Below are 26387 nucleotides of genomic sequence, written 5' to 3'. Positions count from 1 at the left end.
ATGGGCTTGACCATCCTGGCTGCTGGCACAAGCATCCCAGACCTCATCACCAGCGTCATCGCTGCCAAGAAAGGCTTTGGTGATATGACAGTGTCCAGCTCTGTTGGGAGCAACCTCTTCGACATCACCGTTGGGTACACTGTGGAGAATCTTTTTGCCTCTAACTGTTTCTTCTCTATCTCTGTCTTTCTGGTTGTGGGTTTCTTAATAAGAATCCTTTGTAGGTCTATTCAGTTCTGCTCACATTGTCACCATTTATTAATAGTATACTAGACCACACAGCGACTATAAGGGCTAGCGTTCAGGCAGGCTGTTCTTTCTCTGCATGTACCATGTATTTTTACAGGGCCACTACTCATAGTGCATCCATAGAGAGAGCCTTTGGCGCATCCTGAAAGCATACGGAATACCAATGGAAATTGTACTACTGATCAAAAGCTTCTATGCGAACTTTTCATGCTGTGTTGGAAACAGTGACATCTACTTTGAGGTCGGGACCGGAGTGAGACAGGGCTGCGTGATGTCTTCCCTGCTCTTTAACCTTGTCATTGACTGGGTAACGCGCCATACAACGGAAGATGAACCAAGGGGCATACGATGGACACTCTCCACGAATTTAGAAGACCTAGACTTTGCCGACGACCTGGCCCTGCTGTCACACACCCACCGGCACATGCAAGAGAAGACGACTCGCCTGCACACTTTTGCACAGCAGGTCGGACTGCACATCAGCCGGACAAAGACAGAAGTGATGACCCTGAACACCACCAATCCAACACCGATCAGCATAGAGGGAGAAGACCTGCCGATGGTTGAAAGCTTTACCTACTTGGGCAGCGTGGTCACGCAAGATGGAGGAGCAGGCCGTGACATCCAGAGCAGAATGAGCAAAGGCAGGGGCATCTTTTGTAGCCTACGCAACATCTGGAAGTCGACACAGTACAGCATCAATACCAAGCTGAGACTTTACCAGAGTCTGGTCATGTCCACTCTACTGTATGGCTCGGAGTGCTGGCGAATGACTGACAGCGACCTCAACAAACTGTCAGTCTTCCACACCAAAAGCCTGCGAAGAATCCTGGGCATCTTCTGGCCAAGGACAATCTCCAACGAAGAACTACTTGCCCAGTGCGGGCAGGAGAGTATGGCCACCATCCTGTTGAAGAAGCGATGGCGCTGGATTGGTCACGTCCTCCGAGGCGGGAGCAACTCCATCCTAAAAACTGCCTTACACTGGACGCCAGAAGGAAAACGCAAGCGAGGTCGGCCCAAGATCACCTGGAGCCGAACTGTGGAGGCAGACATGAAGACCCAAAACCTCAGCTGGGGTACTGTGGGGAGTCTAGCCCAGGACAGGCAAAAGTGGAGGACCTTTGTCGCTGCCCTACGTGCCGACCGGCATAACGGGAACTAACTAACTATTCAGAGCCACCGTCAGGAGGTATTTTCTGTGTAGGATTTTATTTGGAGAAGGGAAATAACTTTTACAGATTATAGACCTTGAAATGTCTGTCTCTGGTAAACCACACAGGACTGTCTCTCTTTTTCTCTCTCCGTCGTTTTCACTCTAACTCTAATCTGTCTGACTTCTTTGTTCTCCTCAGTAACAAGGTGAACGCAAATATAATATATATATTACTTTAACAATATGAGTGAGTGAGCTTCATCGTTATTTTCTCTCTTAACCAAAATGTTTTAGACTAGCTGTTTACAACTTGTTAATAAAGCATGTGGGGCAAAAGAGTTATGATATTGTTAACTAATATATGATAATTATGAAATGACCGTCCTTTTGTATTGATATTTCTTTACCTGTACCTCAGGTGCTACACTGTCAGTGACAAGGACCTATTATCACTGCTGTCAGAAATTGACTTTTGATGGCCTGTTTATATTTGTAATTTAGTTTCAGTAAAGGTCAGGCACACTTTTGGACTTTGAGCACAACAGTCTTTCTTTCTTTCTAAAATATAAGAGCTTGATAAGGAAAGGAAAGTAGGTGATAGAATACAAAGACCATATCAAACACATGACAGCCCATGCATCACTTGGTATCTAGGACAACTGGTCATAAATCTTGTTCAGGTGTTGACCCTGTTGTTGCCTAGTCATCCCGCCAGTGTGTAGGTGTGACAGCCAAGTAAACAAAAAGTGTGTCAACTGCTTGTGTCTGACTTCACTTGTAAAGGTCGTCTGCTGTGAGTTAAACTGCTTATCTGAAGGAAATACTATATCCCTTCTTTGTATGTCTTCTCTTTCCCACTTCTTATTACTTGAAGTGTTAGCCATGTCTTTCACACACACACACACACAGATTATTAACTTGCGACAACGAGACTATAATATATGAAAGAAAAAAGGGGTGTTTTTTTATTTTACGAGTTGTGGAAAATCTGAAAGTTCGATTATTTCTCTACGATACTGTCATTTGAGACTGTTTTTTTTATATTTTAATGTGTCTAACGCAGTGAAGCTTCAATACACAGAAGTAACGAAAGTCTACTGAAACTTTTGTTAATTCGGAAAATGGATAACTGCCATATGTAATGAAAACAATAAACAATGTTTTATAAAGGCAATCATCGTTCGGTATTAGTTGAAAAAGTGTTTATTGTTGCATTTTTAACACGATGTTAAATATCCAGATATTTTTTTTTAATATCTGAGGAGTTAGTAATTTAACTTAGAATTAATATTTTAAATCCAAATATTATCATTATTGGTTAAATTTTAAACACATTTACTTATTCATAGAAAGTCAAGTCTATGAAAAGTAATTGTGTAATTTTATTACAATGTTAGGCAAGAATTAGTATCATGGTTATCATCATCAAAGTAACCGATGAAACTACAATGAAACTGCTGTGTGTAGCTGACTAGTAGTGTCAACAGTGAGAGTACAGGAGACAAGGCGATGTTAGGCTGGTTTGAGTTTCATCTCGCTGAACGTGAAGCTCCTCCAGTCGTTATGGGCGAAATACCAGTTGATTCCGTCCCAATTCACGACCCCGGCAGCCATGTACCGGCCGTTGAGGTGAGAGTGGTGACAGCCGTTGTACCACCAGGCGCCGTGATGCGCAGCGGCACAGTTGTCAGAGCGTTTGTCGTTGTCTCGGTCATAGGTTGTAAAACTCTGGGTGTTGTGATAATCCATGGCGTCACCTGTAAACACACACACACGCGCATGTTCAAACGCATGCACACACATACACACCCAAGCTTTAATAGGGTTGAATTGGCATTACAAAGCTCTACAACACACATATTATTGGTGTACAAAATGTGGCTATTAATTCTTATTAGCTATGTCTGTGTTGCTCATTGTGACGAAGCCACGCACTACACATAATAATAAAGCAGAAAACAATTCTAGTCCTTAAGACAACCCTACAGATAATAATATCAATACACCATTGCCCTATTAAGAAAGTCTATAAAGAACATTTAAATTATAGTCACACTAAGAAAGCCCTGCAGCAAAAGTTAAGTGTACACATCATAACTACCACATTGAGGTATACTACTCTTATTACCGAGTACCGCATGTTACAGGTATGTGAACACAACCATTAAAATCTTTAATTTAATAGAATTTGGTTCTTTTTGTAAAACAGAAGACTAAGATAAATTTCTCATTTTCAGATCCCGGAAGACCCGACCAAGACTTGTTTGATTTCACCAGTTAGTTTTTAAAATACTGGTAATAAAGCTTACATAGAATAAAACTTGCATCCGTCTGATATTTTGTTTTGTTCCACTACAAGGATGTTTTACTTTAAGTGTGACATGGACTTTGCTAATGTAGGTTAGCTGATACTCATGAAGTCCCAACCTGAGTTGCCTTAAGATACTGACAACCTTATTGGCCGCGCACACACGAATCTCTTACTTAGAGTATGCTATGGAAAGAGATATACATAGTCAATATTTGTATTTTTGATGTCACAGGCGCTCTTGCCAAAATAATGGTTGTAGGACAGAAGGTACCCGACATGAGAAACTGTGCAGTCTCTTCAGTCTTATTTCTGCTAAATACTGTGAAACTGAAAAGAACAGTATTTTCAAATTATTGTAATTTTGCACACAACTTGACATCTAAATAATGTGAAACTGAAAAGAACAATATTTGCAGATTATTGTAATTTCTCACACGACTTGACACCTGAGCTTATGGCCATATTATTTGGGGAATGGAATGACAGAGATACCATACCTTCTCACACTACTATAAATCTAGTCAAGACCAAAATTGAAGCCAAGAAAACACTGAAAAATGTGTCAGATTTCTACAAAACTCACCAAAAAATCTCATGGAAAACTTTTTACTGTTTTTAATGGATCCTTTCACTTGCTTTCCTACATCAAACGAAAAGCGTTTGGTAGAAGACAGTGTCACCCACGCACACATCTGCGCACTTTCACGCCCACCTACACACACGTATATAGTGATCCCCTCATACCTCATCCACCATGACAGCATGCCAGTTAATCTACGTCTTTATCTTACTGTTCAGTGGTCACATACCTGCGGTACCCGAGTAGCCGGACACAGTCAGTCTGTAGTTTGTCTCAGGACCACCCACACTGAACGATGAATACTCAGCATAGCGACGGTCGCCATTCACATCTCTAAGGTCAACACGCAGTCGGACAGGTTTATATTTGGTCAGTGTGTACAACCTGGACAAACCTGACGTAAGACATCGCAATTATCATAAGTTAACGGATAACCCTGACAGTGAAATATTTGTCTTTATCTTTCTTAAGAGATTTTGTGAACCACAGAAGTCTTGTAGGTCAGAACCTTCATCAGGCCAATTTTAAACTTTTGAGATAATTCTTAGGCTTTTGTCACAAGAATTTACAAACAGCTAATAAGATCTCTTAGTGCATCACTTTATTTACTTCTTATAAAAGTCTGTATACTACTACTACTTTCACTACTACTACTACTTCCACTACTGCTACTACTTTTGCTACTACTAAAAATTATTTTACACCATGTTGCCCATGTAGACAAGTGCTCCAGGGACTGGGTGCGAAAGACAATAAACAGACTGGCAGTCAGTCATTCATAAACATCAGAAACTATACAAAAACATATGCCTGAGCAAACATATAATATGTCTGGATGAAGATTTATGAAGGGAAGAGAACTGTTGATAAAGCAAGGTGTTTGTTTAGAGAAAGTAGGAGATCAGATATTAAAAAAAAGCAAATCAAAATACCTGTTTAAAGCCTATATTTTACAGGACTTCTGCTAAAGCTAAATTTTGGGGGGTCCCAGGGACCCCTTCTTCAGCTAACTCTAAGGGGTCCCTTTACAGTGTGAAAAAAAATCAACAAATCAACTACTTTGTTCAACTGCCATTCAGGCACACAAAGCACCGTAATGTCTAGTCAGAAACGGCGAGATTTCTGTGCTATGAAGTATGTGCAAGAATCTGTGATGAGCTTATGCTCACTGTACTTGAGGTGCTCACTTTCCGTTTCTGAGACGATGATTTTAATCACGCTATCAACATCTTGGAAATAGGTTCAGAGAACTCTTCCCGGTAAGGGAAAAAAACTCAGTTGAAGGGAAGTAACTCTCACCTTGTAGCAGACGACAAAAGATTGGGCTACGATGTCAGACACTACACTTACCCAATTTTGTATCTGTTCTTCGGTGAATTTTGAAGGGGTCCCTTGGGACCCCATTGACGAAAATTGAAGGGGTCCTCCGTACTGTACGCAATTTTTTGAGTAAGCAGAAGCCCTGATTTTACATTTAATACTAAAGGAAGAGGTGATAAATTTCATTAGCAAAGAATCTAACGATAAAGAATTTGAGAGAAACACCCTCACCCAGCCAGAACTCCCCACTGACGTCACCGAAGCCGTTTTCATAGTCCGCCCAGTTCCTGTAGAAGTCAACTGAACCATCGCGGCGTCTTTGGAAAACCTGACCATCACACACAAGTAACTCAGTCGTTACGGTGTATACTAAAATGAACAAATAGGATTGGACACTAATTACAGAGGATAATTGATTACATATATAGTTAAGGAGTTTTATCAGCTGTGGTCATAATCACTTTTTAAGGCACAACATCTCCAGGTAATGGTAAAGTATGTAAACATGTAATGAAGGTGATATTAGTGTGAGCATATACAACCCGTTTATTCTAAAAAAATATGTTTAAAATTACGTGTCTTTAAGTTGTTATGATTAAACTAATTTAATATATACACATTAAGCCAAACGGTTACAAAATAAACGCCGAAAATAACATCTTCCAAACTGCCTGCCAAGAGGAGTGATCTCTATTAACTATGAAAGAATGTAAGAAATTTGTAAACATACGACACACGCTCGCCAGGACGCTAACCTAAGGCTTGTCTAATGCCAACCCCACATGCCGGATAGTACCACCCAGAGACAGACAAATTGGAAAAAAATTAATGAGATTTATGCTCTCCTACTTTGTATCAGTAGTGTTATAACACAAGGAAGAAAAAAATTCTTTGATTCTACGAACTGTCAGTGTGTGACTATGGGTGTTAGTGAGGTCACACTTGTTAGCAGGAAAGTCGCTACCTGAGTCATACACCCTGACAAACACGAAAAACCTGAGTCGTACACACTGACAAACACAAACACATGTACCAGCCAACCACCGCCGTTAGTGTCCATGTCGCACCACACTGTCAGGTTCTCCTTGTTGTCTGCAGGCTGAATGGAGTGAACACCGGTCTTTCCTCCATTTGCCTGCCAGGTTTGGCATGATTCTTCTTTGACACATAACAAATAATTTCGTTTGTAATAAATTTGTATAAGATGAGCAACATAATAACCTAAATGATAGAAACAAGCATCTGAGTAATTATCAGTACTGTTATGATCCTAAAACTGAAAGTGGCTCATCCTGGAACAGTCAAGGAAAAGAATGAAAACTTTTCAACCGACCCTCATTATGTTACAATTTAAAGGATTGGATATACTTTTCATCACTATGCCCTTCAGCTGCTGTACAGAGACACTGGTTATGATTTTTACTTACACCTCCACTCAGTATACCTGTGAAGTTAATTACTTTTCGATTCCAGTTAGGTATTTGTCCTTTTTTCGTATCCATGAGCCAGTATCTTACCAATGTATGTTAATCCCACTACTATGTATAAATTATGTACAAGAATTATTAGTAATAGCGCAAACTTTTTTTTTTTTTTTTTTTTAATCGAAGTGTTTCCGACACAGGCAAGACAAAGTAGTCGAGACAGCTGACATCAGTCCTTTGTCATTCACCGTGTGTAGAGGTGCATTTAATGACTAAATGAACTATAGATGGCAGTAAGATTAGAGCTGAACCATTCTCCGGATGTTTGCTTTCCTAACATCAAGCTATTTCAATCAGTAATTAGATGTTAATGACTCGGGCAGAAAAATCGGGAATGACATTATTCGGACAATCAAAATAGTTAGCTCGTGGACATGAATAAACACTGAATGAGTCAGCTTTAAAAACCAGATATATAAATATTAGGAAAATCTTACATCTTTCTATCATTCTCTTAGCGCTTAAGAACAAGAACGAGACATGAATGGCAAACGAGGCACGGGAAAACAAAGAAATAACATAAGAACAACAACAACAACAAAAAAATTAACAACAGTACTAGTGATGACTAAAACAAGTAAAACAAATGCAAAGAGAAAAAAATAACAAAAATTCAGAGTTTCATGATAAAGTCGACGAAGGACGGGTGGGAAAAAAGACTTAGATTATTTAAGGTTGTCAGTAGTAATGTTTACAGAAGAGGTTTTTTTCAGTGCACGTGTAAAGGAGTCAACAGTGGGTAGGTGGCGGAAATGGAAAGAGAGAGAGAGCTCTATTTTTCACAATAACTAAACATCCTGTTGACATATGTTATTAAGTAAAAAAAAATCTGAGTACTGCTCACAATTGTAATACATTTTAATTGTCTTCTGACTGACCTCTAAGACGACACGTAACCTTGTTCTCACTGACGACTGTACCAGAAGGACAGACACATCTGCCTGTCAAACACTGACTGTAGGGGTCAGGACAGTCCAGGTCGTTGTAACACAATAAATTGTACCAGACTGGGTATGAGGCGAACTTTGTAAGACAGGATCTTTGGTAGTGGGTCCATCCTTTACCCGTCTTAGGATACCACTCTGAGGGCGACTCACGCGACGTGACGTCATGCAGAACACAGAGCCCTCTTACGGCTGAATCTGTAGGTAAGACATGAACCCAAACTGAATGGGATATAAATACTGTAGGTAAGAAATGAACAGTAACTGAATGTGATACAAATAATTTAGACAAGACTAAAAGCAAGTTTTCGTAACATGTATCAAAAGGTCTATTGCTCAAGCGTGTTGACAAAATGTGCGGGATGCAGTTTTAATTCTCCTTTCATGTTCCTGGAAGATTTCCTTCAAGACATTGATTTTAGAATGATTATATAGGGAGCTGTTTTATCCATTCGTGTTGAGGAGCCCAAATTTTGCTAGTCCAGAATCCTGATGCTACAGTTCTCTATGTTTTTGTTTCTCAGTGTGCAGAGCTGAGGGACGTGCTCAAAAGGTCTCTTGCCTACATAAAGTATGTTTCATTAAATGTTGATGCAAATAAAACTGTGTACACCAAAGTCAAACACATCTGTAAGCTGATGATTGCTCTATTTTTGTATTTATTATTCTCATTCATTGATACATGTGACCCAGAAGTAAAAAACTCCGTATGATTTAGTTTTGTAAGACTGTAGTGAAACAAAAATTTCTCTCCAAAGGAAGTGTAATGGAATTATACTTCTGTGCAATGATAAAAGTTGGTACTGGATTCGGGAATTGTCTGTATCTGAGTCCTGTTTGTAGGGCCAGAAGTTGGAAACGTTATTTATATAATACAGTGTCTGGTTTTCCTTTTCCCTATTTCTGAAATTCTTTAACCTTACTAGCAATTATAACTTTACATATTTTTCCAGAAACAAAAAAATCAGCCATCAAATGTGCTACAGACACATGAAGCAAACTCAAAATTAAAGTCTGTAGAAATTCTTTCTAAAACAACATCCTTTGAATTTTTATATTGCTGAAGTATATTTACGGTAGAATTTTTTTTTCATACAAACCTCTGAAATCAAAGGTGAGGCAACGTTGATTACTCAGACACAGTTTCTTGCAGTCTTCCAAACTGAGTCCATCCCTGATCTCAAGAATGTGACCTCTTAAACCGCTGTCTGGATACTCCATGAAGGTGTTGTGCAAGTCTTCTGTGATGCATGCTAACATAAACAACTGTGATCAACAAGTATTTACAAAAAAAAATAATTTAGATGAAATGCTCTACATTGTGACGTAGTTAAAATAACCATAAGATTAAAGTGAACAAATTTATGTAAAGTTGTTTTCTTCTATGCTTTCTTCTTTTTTTATACAATCTGAGTAGAGTTGTTTATGTTATTTTTTTAAATCTGTTTAGAGGTTGCTACTTGGTTTTAGAAGTTATTCCTTCAAGAATGTGAAATTCATACAAAAGCATTTTTCGAGGCGAAAACAAAGATTGTTTTCTTGTCGACAGCCATATCATGCGATTAAATTGTTCACTCACAGGCAGAACAAATGTAATAAGTCGCTGAGAAAAACAGTCCTGGTCGACATCGACACTTGTCCACGTAGCACACAGCGTTTGTGTCATCGCACTCGTCGTCAGTCACACAGCTTGTGGTCGACCAGTCGTGTGGCTTGCTAGAGTTGCCATGGCGTCCAGACTTTTCACTTTTAAAAATTATAAAATAAATTATGTTATTAATTGGCATTATTCAAATTTTGTTTTACATTTAACAAAAACTGTTGGAATCCAGCCGAATACATTTATGAGAAGATAACAAAATATACAGAAACACAACACAAACGCATTTAAAATGCATTTGTTGAACAAGATTTAAGTTACATAACAACCTCCCTCCCACCCCCCGCAAAATATGACCTATATAGGATCTGTCACTCTTTAAATTTTATTGGTAAAAACAATAATATCAGGTTAATTACAAAGCAGAAGCTGTAAAACATATGTTAGTCACTGTATAACCTTTAAAAATGTGAAGTGTGGACTCTGCTTATCTATACGTAGAAGAGAACACGAGAATACGTGCTTGAGAAGTCAAAAATAGCTAACACAGATTACCTCTCTGTATTTTGTGTCAGTAGAACAGGAGACACACACAGGAGAATAAAGAAAAATCGTAGCATTTGTATTCACCTGTTATGCACCTGTAACCATATAAAGTACAAAATTTATTTATATTTATCATATATTTTTTTCCCAAGAAGGGAAGTAAGACATTCAAAAGATAAATTAGAATTTAAAGCTGTTTTGCTCAGCGGTTTGTTTAAAAGTACTCAATTTATAGATCAAAAAATTTTTTGGATACAACATCTTTTATGTAAAAAGTTGACTTTAGGCGATAATTCTCGAGTTTGTTTGTGTCAAGCCTGTCTTCAAGACTGTTGGTGTCCTGCCAGATAAATCTTTCAGCAACTAGAAAAGACATTTAACAAGACAAACAAAAACAAAACACAAAGCTGTTATTTTATTGAAAAAACATTAGTTAAGCTAGCTTGTAAATTAAGTTTTTTTATAAACTCTATTAAACATTTTAAACAAACGAGCTAGAATACTTAGATTAGAATACTTAAATTTTCAGGTTGTTTTACTTACCGGTACGTAGAAAGTTGTGATATTTTCTGTCAGGCTCCACGAATCGTTCGCCGTTTAAATACTCTCTGACTTGTTACGAATGTTGATGATAGGATTAGTCGTACATATCAGGCAACCGTTCTTTTAACACCTACCATTGGAGTAAAACCTACTGTTGGTTAAGAGGACAAACAAGAGCATTATCAGAAACAACGGATGCTAGCCGTCACATAAACACGGACACTGTCTCTAATTCCTTTTAATCCCCGTTTTGCGATAAAATTTAGGCGTATTTGTGATTTCGGACATTATGTTATCTCAAATCTTTGAAAGACTCTGAAATACGGAACTTCCAACTATTTTCACTCTGTCTTCTGTGTCGTCACGTGTTCTCTCACTCGTGTTTTCATTGGCTTTTATTTCCGCTGTGTCGTGAGACTGATCTCAACAAGGACTTATGCTATCAACTTTCAGCGTTTCCACAGCAATCTTTCAAGAGACAAAATGTGTTTTTGTAACTGATGATCGATACGAGTGACGAATCCTCATGTAACGAAGAGAACTTGTTACTTCAGACCGGAACTTTACATTTCATATGCGTTTTATAAATAATGGGCAATAGCTGGCAATACACCAGCCAAAAATTCTTCCTTTTTTGTGTCTGTTGATATTTTTATATTATATATGTTTATATTTATGTATATATCATTATTATTAATAACGATGCTACGAGGAAAAAGAGTATTACAAATTAAGTCCCAAAGATTATGTGTTCATTCGCTCTCGAAAAAAGTAATTTTTACAAAAAAATAATACACTTATGCCTATTTGCTGTTGTCAAGTGAACATTTTGTCTCGTTGAAAATCAAACTTTTGTTTTTATTTAAAAAAAAACAAACAAACGCCGGTATTTTTTTACTGTTTTCCTTTTACAAAGGTCTTGAGAATTGGCATTTAGCATTACCTTCTCGTAATGTTCAACTCATGTCTACATTCATTTGGTAACAATCGTTAGTCACGAGTGTTAATTCTCTAGGCGTAAGAAATAATAGTCAGAGTCAGTGATACAAACAATGGTTAAGTAAACACAATATTGAAACATTAGCATTGTAATGTTCAACTCATGTCTACATTCGTCAAATACATTTTGTAACATTCTTTAATCACGCTGTAGGAATTCTCTAGGCGTAGAAAATAATACTCATAGTGGGTAATAAAACAAAATATTATAGATCTCCTTCTTCACTAAGTACCTTACCGCTGCTGAAAGCATGCTTGTATTCACCTGCAATGTTTTGATGGCCTTAGTTACACTCTACATCCCTTACTACTAACAGACACCAGATATTCCGGAAAAATAAAACCGATCACGTCCCCATCCACCTCCCTGTTTTTGGCTGGCTGCCAGTCACCTGCCATGTTACAAACTAAGCTATCGCGGCTACAAGTATCCTAGTGACTGGCCCTAAAGCTTATTTCAACAAGTTCTAGTTTTCACTTCCTGTTTTTATGAAAACTTTATCAAACATCTATGTTGATGTCTGTAAACGGATGTCAAAGCTTCCAATGTACTTAATGTATTGAATTATATACTAAAGACTATATGTGTTATATGAATCAAGCGTTGAATAATATATATATACGTCAGCTACGAGGTTGTAATTATGTTAACGACTTATATCTTTCTTAACACGTTGATGCTTATTCCAAAAGATATATACAAGACAAAATTTGTACCGTGTTGCTTGAAATTTAATTTTGACATCAACAGATTATTCACAGTTAATTCAGAGCCACCGTCAAGAAGTATTTTTGGTGTAGGGTTTTATTTGGAGAAGGGAAATAACTTTTACAGATTATAGACCTTAAAATGTCTGTCTCTAGTAAAATACATAGGAAAGTCTCTCTCTCTCTCTCTTTCTCCGTTTCTTTCACTCTAACCCTAATCCATCTTACTTCGATGGTTCGAAGCAGATAGTTTGTATTTCCTTCAGTGATGCGGACTCACCGGCAATATAAAGGCTGACAGCAGACGACGCCTGACGTCATATTCCAGGCTATTTTTATCTGGTTTGCAAAGGGAAAGGTCAAGGCCTTTTTTTCGCTGACTGTAGCAATGCCTGACGTCATGTCCATTCTACATCACACGTCGTCTGCTTGATGCTCAGTCTGCTGCTTGTTATAGGAATAAGATAAGATAAGACTTTATTTGTCCAAGATAGTAATTCTGTTGCAGCTCGATTAAAATTAAAATTTATAATTGCACGCACAATACTATTCATGTCTCATTCAGTCAAAAATCTCCTAAAAATAAACTTAGGAGCATCAGGACAAATCCACTCGAGATTGTGAGTCACATCTGCGAAGAGCTGTAACGCGTTGGAAACATTTGTCCTGGAGCGTAGGATTATCATCACTACACTCAGTTCGACACCCAAGTCTATCACTCAACGACTACCCGACACAGGGGCAGACGAAAAACGATGTAAAATGAAGAAAATGCGAATTCGAGTTGAGAGAGCTGCAGACGCCGCACAACGAGGAGCGGCCATCTTGACGACCCCTGTATGTATAGTAGACAGGCTATCGCAAACGTAGCACTTTGTAGCACCGGACGAGGGCAACAGCTTAAAGTTGTGAAATAATGTTATATGTCATCTTTCTTACTGAATAAAGGTATAAATTAGAAAGAATCAGATGTCAAGTATTAAAAATTGTATCTGCCTGATGTATTTGACTCTGACCACCCTTGTCTTGTCTTTGACGATGATGTGACCGTACCAGGTGGGGATGTTAAATGTCAGGAAGCTCTCAAAAAGAAACCTGCAAGCAGTCTTCAATACCCCAGACCTGACTGTGAAGCTGCAAAGAATTCTTAAAATGTGCAGTCTTTGCTGGTCCTGTCTGTACACTTGGTTCACGTGATCACTAAAGGAAAGCCTTTAATCCCTGTACCTCTCTGTGTCTGCTGTCCTTTGATTTGATTTAGTGAGAAGGAGACATAGGGGTTCTGCCATCTTTGTTCTGACATCATGTGCTCTCCCAAAGGCCATCTCATCCGTTTTCTCAACATTCAGCTCCAGAAAGTTGCGGTCAACTGGTTGTACATTGAAAATTGTAATGTCAAGTCGTTGCTGTCAACAGGTACGATGATAATACGTTTGCAAAAATACTGTTGTAGTTGACAAAAATCGAGATTATTATATGTTATTGTTGATTAACAAACAAAATACTGCAACTCAGACGGTTGCCAAACAAATCACAAACAACATCGTAGAACACACTGTACCCAGGTGTTCGCCTCTCGACTGGGAAGTAAAATGGAGCTGGTGGTAAATTTAGCAATGCTTTAGACGGCGACACGTCTCGCATTCAAGTCATGCTTTCTTGTTTTTTTTTACTTTCATATGTTATAGTCCCCTTTAATATCGATATAATGGAGAAAAATGTAGGTTTAAGAAGAGATTTACAGTTTATAGGAATAACTGGCTTCTGTCGCTTTTAATAACTGTTTTTTTTAAATCTTTACGCCCGTGCAGAGATTATTGCGCTGAAGGGCTCTGTATCAAGGGAGAAAACTACTGTGAAATAATAGCTAGGCATGTAAGAGTTTTGCCTCTTTACCTAATAGCAATAGAGTTTAATCAAAACCAATTCGAATCAAATCAGACTTTGTTGTCTGTCCAGGAGACACAAGACAGAATTTTTTCTTTTGCTCACAAGGGCAGGCATACATACTCATACAGACATTTACACACACAGTTAGGAGTAAAGATACATTATCATGGTAGTTGGATCTCCGTCTATTATGTACTTAATGTAGTATATTATATCCTGAAGACTATAATAATTATATGAAACAAGCGTGGATTAAAATGAAAATAAATATACGAGGTTGCATTTATGTTAACGGTTTATTTATTTCTTAAGAAGTTGATGTTCATTGGAAGAGGTATATACATGAAATAATTGGTATCGTGTTGTTTGAAATTAAATTTTCACATCCCTGATTATTGAGGGTTTATTTTACGTCATTTTATGTCATGTGTTACGTCCCCGGAGGATCATTACCTTGTAGAGGTCGAGGGGCTAATGTGTATCTATGTCCCTGAGAGCTATACCGGACAGGGTCACCCAAGCCGGGCAGGTCAAAGGGTAGATACCAGACAAAATATGATCCCTGGTCCTCCAGGTTGGGGGTTGGGCACAGGGCTAACAACCCTGTCCCGTAAAAAACACTCGGAAACAGTGACGAAGAAAACCAACACCAATGTGTGCGATGGGCTCCCAGAGGTATCGCAAGATCCTTGTATGACTGTCAGTAGCGAAAGCCGAAAGGAAACTACTGGCACGAAGATGGAAGTCTTGAGCGCCAAATGTAAGACCAGAATAGGCTTCTGGAATGTGCGCACCATGTATGAAACAGGCAAGTTAGCACAAGTTACAGCCGAGATGAGGCGTTACAACTTACACATCCTTGGAGTAAGTGAAAGCAGATGGACAGGTTCTGGAAGAGTAAAGACCCAGACCGGAGAGACAGTGCTGTATTCTGGCAGAGGACAACCAACACCATGAGGGAATAGCCATCATCCTGAGGAAAGGAACAGATAAGTGCCTAATAGAGTGGAAGCCGATCAACAGCAGACTGATTACAGCCAGAGTGAGAGGGAGGCATGGCAACATGACCTTGATCCAGTGCTACGCACCAACCAACGATGGCGATGATGAGGCGAAGGACACCTTTTACGATCAATTGCAAGCAGAAGTAAGTGCAGCACCCCATCATGACCTGTTGATTGTGATGGGCGACATGAATGCCAAAGTTGGGAACGACAACACCCATGTAGAGAGAACTATGGGCAGACATGGTTGTGGCTGCATGAACGAGAACGGAGAGAGGCTAGTGGAGCTATGCACTATGTACAACCTGGTGATTGGAGGAACACTATTCCCTCACCGTAACGTCCATAAGCTAACATGGTGCTCACCCAATGGTAGGGACAGTAACCAGATCGACCACCTAATGATCAACGGCTCCTGGAGACGTTCCCTGCTTGACGTCAGGGTGAGAAGAGGAGGAGATGTTGGAAGTGACCATCACCTTGTTGTAGCAAACATAAAAATGAAACTGCGAAGTACAGGACGCAAGTCAGCAGCACACAGACGCTTTGATGTGGAAAGATTGCAGGACCCCAAGCTGAAAAAGTGAAAAACAGATTTCAGGCACTTGCAGACATGACAGACATTTGCGAGGCAGACGCAGAAAGCATAAACCAGAGATGGGTCCTTGTGAGAACAGTGTACCAGAAAAGCAGCGAGACGAGTCTTGGACTGAGAGGAACTAAGAAGAAGGAATGGATAACACCAGAGACGTGGAATGCGATAGAGGAAAGAAGAGACCTTAACAAGAAGGTGGCTAGCACCAGATCTGAAAGACTGCAAGAGACGTTCAAAATACAGTACAGAGAGATGAACCGGAAAGTGAAGAGCTCGGCGAGATCAGATAAGCGTGCCTACTTGAACAATCTAGCAAGTGAGGCCGAAGAAGCAGCAAGAAAAATAGAACAAGGAAAGCTGTACAAGAAGACGATTAGCGGCAAATTCCACAGCACCAACAATGCCCCAGTCAAGGACAAGGGAGGGAAGCTGCTAACGACAGAGAGAGAACAAGAAGCACGCTGGGCTGAACACTTCAGAGAGATCCTGAACAGACCACCGCCTTCAGAAGAAGCCGACATACAAGAAGCCATTGAGGACCTAGACGTTAACATCGCCCCACCAGAGAAGCAGGAAATCATCACAGCGATTAAGTCCTTGAAGAACAGAAAGGCACCAGGTCAGGACAATCTGAATGCTGAATTATTCAAAGCAGACCCAGAACTGCAGCAGCAATATCCTGCAACCCCTATTTACCGCAATATGGGAAGGAAGCAAGTCCAGATGACTGGACCAGAGGAGTGATCGTCAAAATCCAAAGAAAGGATCCCTTAGCGACTGCAACAACTGGCGAGGAATAACTCTCCTGTCCATCCCGAGCAAGATCATGACAAAGATCATCATCCAACGAATCTCAGAGGCAGTGGACACACAACTTAGAGAAGAACAAGCTGGTTTTCGTAGAAGAAGAGGATGCACCGACCAGATATTCGCACTACGCAAGATCATTGAACAGTGCACAGAGTGGCAGAGGCAGCTCTATATTAACTTCGTAGATTTCCAGAAGGCTTTTGACAGCATCCATAGAGAGAGCCTTTGGCGCATCCTGAGAGCATACGGAATACCAATGGAAATTGTACTGCTGATCAAAAGCTTTTATGCGAACTTTTCATGCTGTGTTGGAAAAAGTGACATCTACTTTGAGGTCGGGACCGGAGTGAGACAGGGCTGCGTGATGTCTTCCCTGCTCTTTAACCTTGTCATTGACTGGGTAACGCGCCATACAACGGAAGATGAACCAAGGGGCATACGATGGACACTCTCCACGAACTTAGAAGACCTAGACTTTGCCGACGACCTGGCCCTGCTGTCACACACCCACCGGCACATGCAGGAGAAGACGACTCGCCTGCACACTTTTGCGCAACAGGTCGGACTGCACATCAGCCGGACAAAGACAGAAGTGATGACCCTGAACACCACCAATCCAACACCGATCAGCATAGAGGGAGAAGACCTGCCGATGGTTGAAAGCTTCACCTACTTGGGCAGCGTGGTCACGCAAGATGGAGGAGCAGGCCGTGACATCCAGAGCAGACTGAGCAAAGGCAGGGGCATCTTTTGTAGCCTACGCAACATCTGGAAGTCGACACAGTACAGCATCAATACCAAGCTGAGACTTTACCAGAGCCTGGTCATGTCCACTCTACTGTATGGCTCGGAGTGCTGGCGAATGACTGACAGCGACCTCAACAAACTGTCAGTCTTCCACACCAAAAGCCTGCGAAGAATCCTGGCATCTTCTGGCCAAGGACAATCTCCAACGAAGAACTACTTGCCCAGTGCGGGCAGGAGAGTATGGCCACCATCCTGTTGAAGAAGCGATGGCGCTGGATTGGTCACGTCTCCGAGGCGGGAGCAACTCCATCCTAAAAACTGCCTTACACTGGACGCCAGAAGTAAAACGCAAGCGAGGTCGGCCAAGATCACCTGGCGCCGAACTGTGGAGGCAGACATGAAGACCCAAAACCTCAGCTGGGGTACTGTGGGGAGTCTAGCCCAGGACAGGCAAAAGTGGAGGTCCTTTGTCACTGCCCTACGTGCCGACCGGCATAACGGGAACTAACTAACTACTCATAGTGGGATGTGAACTGACGCAAAATGGGTACGGCAAAAAAAATATGTTTTTTTCTGTTTAAATAAGAATAAGAAACATGTCTTATACGGTGGATTATTTATGTGTATAACTTAAGATGTTGGGTCGGATTATACCACCAGTTCTACCCTCAGAACTCCTTGATGCAATCGCAGCCGTGTCTACTTGCTTGGCAGGCTTCCAGTTCCATGGCTGCTGTTTGGGGCGGTGTTCCGAGGCGAGCCATACCATGTGAACAGCAAAGGCCTGCTCTGCTCCATCATCCTCCTTTTCCTCATGCTGGTAGCCGTCATCATCGTCATCGCTGTGTGCCGCTGGCGCATAAGCAAGGTCATGGGCGTTCTCATGCTCGTCATCTACGTCATCTTCGTCGTCATCAAAATCAAAATCAAATCAAAATCAAAAATCAAAATCAAAACAGACTTTATTGTCTGCCCAGGAGGACAGAAATTTGTCTTTGCTCACATACCCATACAGACATTTAACACACAGTTAGGAGTAAAAGTGAGGAGTAAAAGTGTTGATTGCACCAGTCCATCAAGGCAGTGTATGTTTATCCTAACAACAAACCTTGGGTGACCAAGGGCCTAAAAGCACTGCTGAACAAAAAGAAACATTTGTTCATCACGGGCAGAAGCCCACGACAGAAGATTAGTACATAGAGAGGACCATGATGCTATCCGTTGGTGGGCAGAGGCTCTACGAGCATACTAGTTAGTCCGCTTTCAGTAGTTTGCCGTGGACCAACGAGTGTCGACGAGATTGAAACAGAGGTCGAGTTAGCTCTCGCCATAAACCCGATGTGTCAGAATGCGGCTCGTGGTTACATTTGAGCTCGCTGGAGGGACCTGCCAGACGTCGAGTGTTGATGCTTCCGCATGACGCAAGAGATACGCCGAGAAAGATCTTGGGTGTCCTAGTGGAGGCGTACGGCGAACGGAAAGATGTCGACATCAGTGCCACAGCAACGTGATGAGGTGGTCGACGAATACGCGCGAAGCTCCAGAATTTAAGCAGGCGAGGTAGAAGGCGGCGCAGAGCGTCGAAGTGACGGCGATTGACACCATCTCGGAGGACTGCAGCCCGACCGGTCAGGGAAAGTGACTGCCCCCGTCGTCCGTAACAGGATGACAGGGAAATAAAGTGTAGCTGGCCTGACTGGAAAGTGTCCGACGGCGGAGGTTGTCATTTATGGCAGTTTGAGTGATGGCGTTGCTCGACACCGGCAGTGAGGTAACGACGGTCACTGACGAGTGGGCACGAGGGCACATACAGGATTACAGCTAAAACAAACTCAGGAGTGGCGGTGGTGGACATGTTTACGGCCAGCGTCTGAGGACGTTCCTATCCTGGTGGTCAAGGACCTGGTCGATGTGGTCACAAGTGAGCGCAGGAGGCGCGTGTCGCTTCTACTAGGGAAGAACGTCCTTGATCGGATAATGGACTCTACCGCAGATGTGCGCAGGCAGTACAGGCAGCCGTGCATGAAGCTCATCTGGAGAAGACATTGTCAACAAAAGGACTGGCTAGGGCCGCTGGCAACACGCCCGTTCCAGGATGCCAATGGGTCTGACGTCCACACCAGCCACTTTCCAGAGGTTAATGCAGACCACCATGCCGAACTGTTTTAATTCAGTCCTTCTTGTGTACCTAGACGATCATTTGGTATACTCCAAGATAAAGGACATTCAACTGCGGGAGGCGCCATACCTTCAGGATGACGACAGTGAAGAGGAAACGCCAGGGTGGTATGCTACTCTTCCAAACCATCACCACAGAACTCTTGTGACAATGCCTGTGGTGCCAGAAGTAACAGTGTCTGTGGTGTCAGATGACAGTACCAGAAATGACAGTCCCTATCGTGTCCGAACCGCGCAGATCGCAGCGACTTAACCGCGAGACAGGCAACAAACTCGCACAAAGTGTAGGATGAAACAGTTCGTGCGACGCTATGCCATGGCAATATGAATACCATGGATATATTTTTTAGTTGCGGTGATCGTGACACCGTAGATGACACGTACGCATTGATCAGTTGTTTATTTTGCTATTTGTTCATTTTTCTTCAACTTTACCGCGGCTGCGTCCAGAAAATGTCATTGACAAGAGTGACACACGAGGTGATGGCTGACAATAGATGTCAGCACTCACTCTTCTTCAGTCTCTGTTTGATTATTCCTGAGTCCTTGTGCCTTTATTTAGGATGGTGATGGCTGCTGGCACGAAGGACCTCTGGTAGGCAGCTTTCCTTATGCGTGGTACTTATAGCGCCTGCCTGAGGGCAACAGCTGGAAGCTAGTGTGGAGAGGGTGTTTCAGGTCCGAAATGATGTTATGTGCCATCCTTCTGACTGCATGAAGGTACAAGTCAGAAAGTGGCAGCTGTGCTTGACCAATAATTTTATTTGCCTGGTGGATGATTCTGGCCAGCCTTGCCTTGTCTTTGACTAGTAGATGACCATACCAGGCAGCGATGTTGAATGAGAGGATGCTCTCAACAAGAGACCTGTACACAGTCTCCAGCACCCCAGAGCTGACGTCGAAGCTGCGAAGTCTCCTCAGAAGGTACAGCCGTGCTGGGCCTTTTTGTACACTTGGTTCACGTGATCACTAAATGAGAGCTTTCCGTCGATCACTGTACCAAGGTACCTAAACACAGCAGCCCTCTGCACCTGCTGTCCTTGATTTGGAGTGGTGGGAGAGAGGGGTTGTGCCATCTCTTCCTTCGTAGGCTCTTCCAAAGGCCATCTCCTCCGTTTTGTCAACGTTCAGATCCAGAAAGCTGCGGTCAAACCACTCCTCCAGCTCCCCCACACAGGCCAGGTACTGTGACAGGGACTGCTCGTCTTTCAGGCAGCCACAAGGGCCATGTCATCTGCATATTTAACAAGTTTGAGAAATAGCACTGTTAATACTAATCCCATTTGTATATACAGAGAACAGGATGGGGGAAAGCACACATCCCTGAGGGGTACCCGTGTTGAGGATCTGCTCATCTGACAGAATCATTCCATCCACTGACAAATAAACTCCGTCAGACGAGCTGCTGGACCTATAGTACCTGTCGGTGGAACTCTGAAACCCACCTCTGTGGTCGGTCCTTCAGGAATGATCTGATCCATAGAACTAGGCCAGTGTTGACATCCAGGTCTAGTAGGCGCTGTACAAGAAGGTGTGGCTGACCGTGTTGAAGGCGCTGGAAAAGTCCATGAACAGGACCCGAACATAGGTGCCAGAAGTGTCCAAGTGTTGTAGGATAGTATTTAAAAGCGTGAGAGTTGCATCAGACACCCCCCTGCGTGGCTTGTAGGCAAACTGCAAAGGATCCAGGCGATCAGCCATGGTGGGGATTAACAATCTTCCCACAACTCTCTCCAAACATTTGGCCACAACAGACGTGAGAGCCACAGGTCGAAAGTCTTTCAAGTTGGTTGCATGAGGCTTCTTTGTCACTGGTATTATTGTGGATGTTCTCCACACGCGGGGGACACTATGAGAGTCAAGGGAGAGCTGAAAAAGTCTGGTAAAAACACCACTCAGCTGACTAGCACACTCTTTGAGTACTTTGCCTCTCACGTGGTCAGGTCCAGGGCTTTACGTGGGTTCACATGAGAGAGAATTCTGACAACATCTCCTCACAGATTGTGACAGTGGCTGCCGACAGTGAAGAACAGATATTTTCTGCTTCATTGCTGAAGTCTCTCACATCAAACCGCGCGTAGAAAGTGTTGAGCTCATTAACAAATGACACTGGGTCATCACACTTTACTCTTTGTGTCTTGCGTTCTCTACCCATCATGGTGTCCAGGCCCTTCCAAGCATCTCTTGCGTTGCCCTCAATTAATTGCTTTTCTACCTTCTTTCTGTATTCCACTCTAGCCGTTCTTGCCTTTGCCTGAACTCCTTCTCCTTTTCTTTCACTTTCTGTTTGTCTCCTTGCATAAAAGCTATCTTCTTTTCATTGAGACAGTGCTTCAGTCCTTTACCTAGCCATGGTTTGTTATTTGGATAGCTGCAGATCTGCTTGGTAGGGATGACAGACTCTTCACAGAAGGTGATGTAAGAGGTGATTGTGTCTGCCAGACAGTCCAGGTCGTCTCCACAGGTAGTGAAGAACAGATCCCAGTCAGTGACCTCTAGGCAGTCTCTGAGCAGCTCAGTTGCTTCATTTGTCCAGGTCCTAATACATAGTGTTGTCGGCTTTTCACGTTGTCCGTTTTCACGGAGCTGTCTGTATGTGGGTAGCAGATGAACAATGTTGTGGTCCGATCTGCCCAGCGGCGGCCGGCACTTGGAAACATAAGCGGCCGGCACATTACCGAAACACCTGTCTAGCGTTCTGTCGAGGCGGGTGGGACACGTGACGTATTGATGGAGACAGGGGAGCAGCTTACTGACATCACAGCGGTTGAAGTCACCGAGCAAAAACACAGGCTGATCAACTGATCTTGTTGTCGCTCGATTATATGTGTCTGCAATGTGCTCAGCTGCAAGGTTGAAGTCTGGGCGGGCACATAGACGAGGACCACAGTGATTTGGCCGAATTCACGAGGTAAATAATGCGGCCGGAAGGACACTGTCAGTATCTCATAATGGGGGGTACTAGTCTGTTCTCGTACTGTGTAGTTCGTGGCCCATTTCTCATTTGCAAGCATACACAAGCCTCCCCCTACATGCTTGTTTGTCGCTTGTGCATTCCTGTCAAATCGAATCGTTGTGTATCCTTCAAATCAGCGTCTTGCTGGAGTTTGAGACCATCAGGTGCCCGGCGTGAGCCCGTCTGTGTGTCCAGATGCCACCGACCCACCTCTTGTGAACATTACTACCAGCACATTCAGCTCTAGTCATTGACAGAAAAGACAAGACTGAGATCTTATACAGTAGAATGTCTTCACACACTTTATAATGCGTCTATCTTTAGTTAAGCGTGAATAAACAAACATACCACTGTCAGTCAAAGCAAGAAAAAATATCCTGTCACATTACACACCTTCTGACAACAACAAAGAAATCTTACAACACTTAGTACCTTGAAGAAAGAGAAAATATACTATTTTTATGTACTGAAGCAAAAAGAGTGTGTATTTCTTGAATCTTGAGTCTATCTTTAGTTAAGCGTGATACAGACCTCTACTAACGTGACAAAATTTGAGATATGGGAGCATCATGGAAGATCTTAATCAAAACTTGCAGACGTTTCAAGAAAGAGCTTCTAACATCTGACATCTTTTTCCCGACTGATTTAGCCGGGACTAAGAATTCATCCCATGTCGCTGATTCCCAAGGACCATTGAAAATATAGGAATTAATTTATGGGATTGATATGGCAGGTATCCATCGATTATATTTATTGTTGTGTGAAACTGTGATCACTTAGTCATTAGAGTTTGATATCAATCCTTCCTGTCTGCTTGCATCTACTTTCTCATCGATTTGTAATATTTTAATAACATAATGTGAACAGAGTAATATTTTCTCAACAAGGAATAACACTTGAATTACTTTGCACTTCCAATTTATGTCGTACGACATACAACAACAACAAAAAAAAAAAAAAAAAAAAAAAGATCGTCCGGATAATCGTTGTTAATCACATGTGCGTCCAAAAGTTTCTAGATTTCAGCCTGTACACGACTTTTTCTTGTTTCAGCTGTGGTCGCTGTGCATATTGGACAGGAATCACCCATGCATGTGTGTTTATCCTCTTGTTTGTATACGCTCATGTCTGCTAGTGCGCTCGCTCAAGTGTATAACAGCAAGTGTGTCGGTATGCGCGCTCGTAAGATGAATGTCAGTGTCAACTTTTACTACAAAACTCTGTAACTATCTCTGTAGCTGTTGCCAGTCAGAGAAGGCTGTGGCAGAGGCAGTGGCAAAAGAATGCTAGCGGTAGTGATGGTTGCTATAGTAATGCTAGAAAACAAATGGTCTCCTCTGTACACCCCTACCAAACAGACATAACAGTCACCCTCGACTTTTGGAAAGATGGCTTTTGGGTGAATATTTTTTGCTGGAGCATTTCACTGACAAACTCTTGCTGCAGTGTGACATCATTTCTTCTGGAACATTTCACTTAAAAAAAACCTCTGCCGTTTTTGTGGTCTGATCTTAAGGCTTTCCAAGATCTCGATCACAGCATGCATGCCTTTTCAAGACGATAGAAAGATGAGCAGCGAAAATAAAAGTACACATACAAATACACATGATGGGATATGTGGGGGAGGAGGGCTTAAATATAGGCCGATCAGGTGGTTTGAGTTTTAATTTAGCGCAGTGCCGTTCAGTGACCATTAAAGAGATTTTCTGGGACCCCAGGGGATTTATCAGATGAAAGGTCAGGCTGCGAAGGCTTTGTGTTTATCAAAGTATCGATATGGCATTCACTCAGAGCGACTTGCGTACAAAGTTGTATCTTGCCATAGCACAATGTTTGGAAGAAACAAGCGTCAAGTCAAAGTTAGAGAACAAGCCAATGTCTGACTTCATGGCGTCTCCTCTGTGATTGACTCTTGTTTTACTAAAGAGCCGAGAGACTCAGGTTTGGAACCGGGAGCCGAGTGTGGCAACTGCAATGACTCGCGTTGTGATTGTTGTGTGGCCACTGTTCAAAGCGGAAAGAAACTGCGATGGTTGTTGAGAGGCAAGCATGTTCGCTGAACAGAACAAAGTTGAGGAAAAGTAAACTGATTCCATTCTTCATTTATACCTTGACATCTCTAAATTATAGGCAGCACCAAACAAAGGACACAAAACACAGCAGCAAGAACAGGATCTGGATTAAGGGACTAAAACCTGCTGCCCCTTTTCTCCCTTTTCTTGCCACTTTATTTTAACTACAATATTTCAGTTTTGTCACAGACACAGTGCTGTAGATTCTCGCTTTTTTTTTAAACCTGTCAGCAGTTCTAACCTTCATTTTTGTTGGACTTGTACCAGGTAAAGCCGTTGAAAGGTAAAGAAATGCACTACACCTGAGACAGGTGATGGGCTTGACCATTCTGGCTGCTGGCACAAGCATCCCAGACCTCATCACCAGAGTCATCGTTACCATGAAAGGCTTTGGTGATATGGCAGTGTCCAGCTCTGTTGGGAGCAACCTCTTCGACATCACCGTTGTGTACACTGTGGAGAATCTTTTTGCCTCTAACTGTTTCTTCTCTATCTCTGTCTTTCTGGTTGTGGGTTTCTTAATAAGAATTCCTTTGTAGGTCTATTCAGTTCTGTTCACATTGTCACCATTTGTTAATAGTATACTAGACCACACAACGACTATAAGGGCTTGTGATTGATACCCCGAGGATCGGATGTCCTGCGTTCAGGCAGGCTGTTCTTTCTCTGCATGTACCATGTATTTTTACAGGGCCACTACTCATGGTGGGATGTGAACTGACGCAAAAAGGGTACGGCAAAAAAATTATCTTTTTCTGTTTAAATAAGAAGAAGAAACATGTTTTATACGGTGGATTATTTATGTGTATAACTTAAGATGTTGGGTCGGATTATACCACCAGTTCCACCCTCAGAACTCCTTGATGCAATCGCAGCCGTGTCTACTTGCTTGGCAGGCTTCCAGTTCCATGGCTGCTGTTTGGGGCGGTGTTCCGAGGCGAGCCATACCATGTGAACAGCAAGGGCCTGCTCTGCTCCATCATCCTCCTTTTCCTCATGCTGGTAGCCGTCATCATCGTCATCGCTGTGTGCCGCTGGCGCATGAGCAAGGTCATGGGCGTTCTCATGCTCGTCATCTACGTCATCTTCGTCGTCATCAGCGTCTTGCTGGAGTTTGAGACCATCAGGTGCCCGGCGTGAGCCAGTCTGTGTGTCCAGATACCACCGACCCACCTCTTTTGAACATTACTACCAACACATCCAGCTCTAGTCATTGACAGAAAAGACATGACTGAGATCTTATACAGTAGAATGTCCTCACACACTTTATAATACGTCTATCTTTAGTTAAGCGTGATACAGACCTCGGACATGAGGCTACTAACGTGACAAAATTTGAGATATGGAAGCATCATGGAAGACCTTTATCAAAACGTGCAGACGTTTCTAGAAAATGTACCTGTAGCTTTTAGAGGCCTACATGGTAAGTATATTTATATGAAAGGTGCCATCGTTGGAAAAAGATATCAGACTGGCGTTTAGATGGAGAGAAAGTTTTGTTGAAATCAGCTACCCCGAAGACTCACTTTGACGGCTATCGTGTGTCTGACGTTTTGCTGGAGGAAGACAGACTCCAGATTAAGCTGAAACAATATTTCTGCATCTCTGAAAGTGCTTGGCGGTACTGCCACAGAACAGGTACAAACTCTTCCTGTGGTTCTCTAAACAAACGTAATTTATTGCTTGGAAAATGCT

General features: G+C 42.1%; 3 protein-coding genes across 3 annotated transcripts; 2 read left to right on the top strand and 1 right to left on the bottom strand.

Moving 5' to 3' along the window:
- On the top strand, positions 1-24804 carry LOC112554442 (sodium/potassium/calcium exchanger 2-like). Its single transcript, XM_025222218.1, has 3 exons — positions 1-134; positions 18201-18396; positions 24751-24804. The coding sequence occupies exons 1-3, from the start codon at positions 1-3 to the stop codon at positions 24802-24804; spliced, it is 384 nt and encodes a 127-aa protein (XP_025078003.1).
- Positions 2355-10785, bottom strand: LOC112554673. Its single transcript, XM_025222615.1, has 9 exons — positions 10734-10785; positions 10200-10285; positions 9624-9790; positions 9145-9297; positions 7979-8242; positions 6650-6774; positions 5848-5944; positions 4526-4690; positions 2355-3162 (listed from the first exon to the last, which is right to left on the bottom strand). The coding sequence occupies exons 2-9, from the start codon at positions 10262-10264 to the stop codon at positions 2918-2920; spliced, it is 1281 nt and encodes a 426-aa protein (XP_025078400.1). The 5' UTR covers positions 10265-10285; positions 10734-10785; the 3' UTR covers positions 2355-2917.
- LOC112554409 (sodium/potassium/calcium exchanger 2-like) lies at positions 23257-26031 on the top strand. The gene is made up of 3 exons (XM_025222171.1): positions 23257-23353; positions 24960-25140; positions 25589-26031. Exons 2-3 carry the CDS (start codon positions 25007-25009, stop codon positions 25830-25832), a joined length of 378 nt encoding a protein of 125 aa, XP_025077956.1. The 5' UTR covers positions 23257-23353; positions 24960-25006; the 3' UTR covers positions 25833-26031.
- The last annotated feature ends 356 nt before the right edge of the window (positions 26032-26387 follow it).

This window comes from Pomacea canaliculata, linkage group LG13, assembly GCF_003073045.1.
Source record: "Pomacea canaliculata isolate SZHN2017 linkage group LG13, ASM307304v1, whole genome shotgun sequence".
NCBI classification, from domain to species: Eukaryota; Metazoa; Mollusca; class Gastropoda; order Architaenioglossa; family Ampullariidae; genus Pomacea; species Pomacea canaliculata.
Note: the sequence above shows the minus strand (reverse complement) of the source record. Positions and strands in the feature narration are given on the sequence as shown.

Coding starts and splice junctions, on each gene's coding strand:
- LOC112554409 (XM_025222171.1), top strand. CDS start 25,007: ATGGGCTTGACCATTCTGGCTGCTGGCACAAGCATCCCAGACCTCATC. Junction 25,141..25,588: donor CTCTTCGACATCACCGTTGT/GTACACTGTGGA, acceptor CTTGCTTGGCAG/GCTTCCAGTTCCATGGCTGC.
- LOC112554673 (XM_025222615.1), bottom strand. CDS start 10,264: ATGCTACGATTTTTCTTTATTCTCCTGTGTGTGTCTCCTGTTCTACTG. Junction 9,791..10,199: donor CTGACACAAAATACAGAGAG/GTAATCTGTGTT, acceptor AATTTTTAAAAG/TGAAAAGTCTGGACGCCATG. Junction 6,775..7,978: donor GGTTACGTGTCGTCTTAGAG/GTCAGTCAGAAG, acceptor TATGTGTCAAAG/AAGAATCATGCCAAACCTGG.
- LOC112554442 (XM_025222218.1), top strand. CDS start 1: ATGGGCTTGACCATCCTGGCTGCTGGCACAAGCATCCCAGACCTCATC. Junction 135..18,200: donor CTCTTCGACATCACCGTTGG/GTACACTGTGGA, acceptor CTTGCTTGGCAG/GCTTCCAGTTCCATGGCTGC. Junction 18,397..24,750: donor TCATCTACGTCATCTTCGTC/GTCATCAAAATC, acceptor TCTAAATTATAG/GCAGCACCAAACAAAGGACA.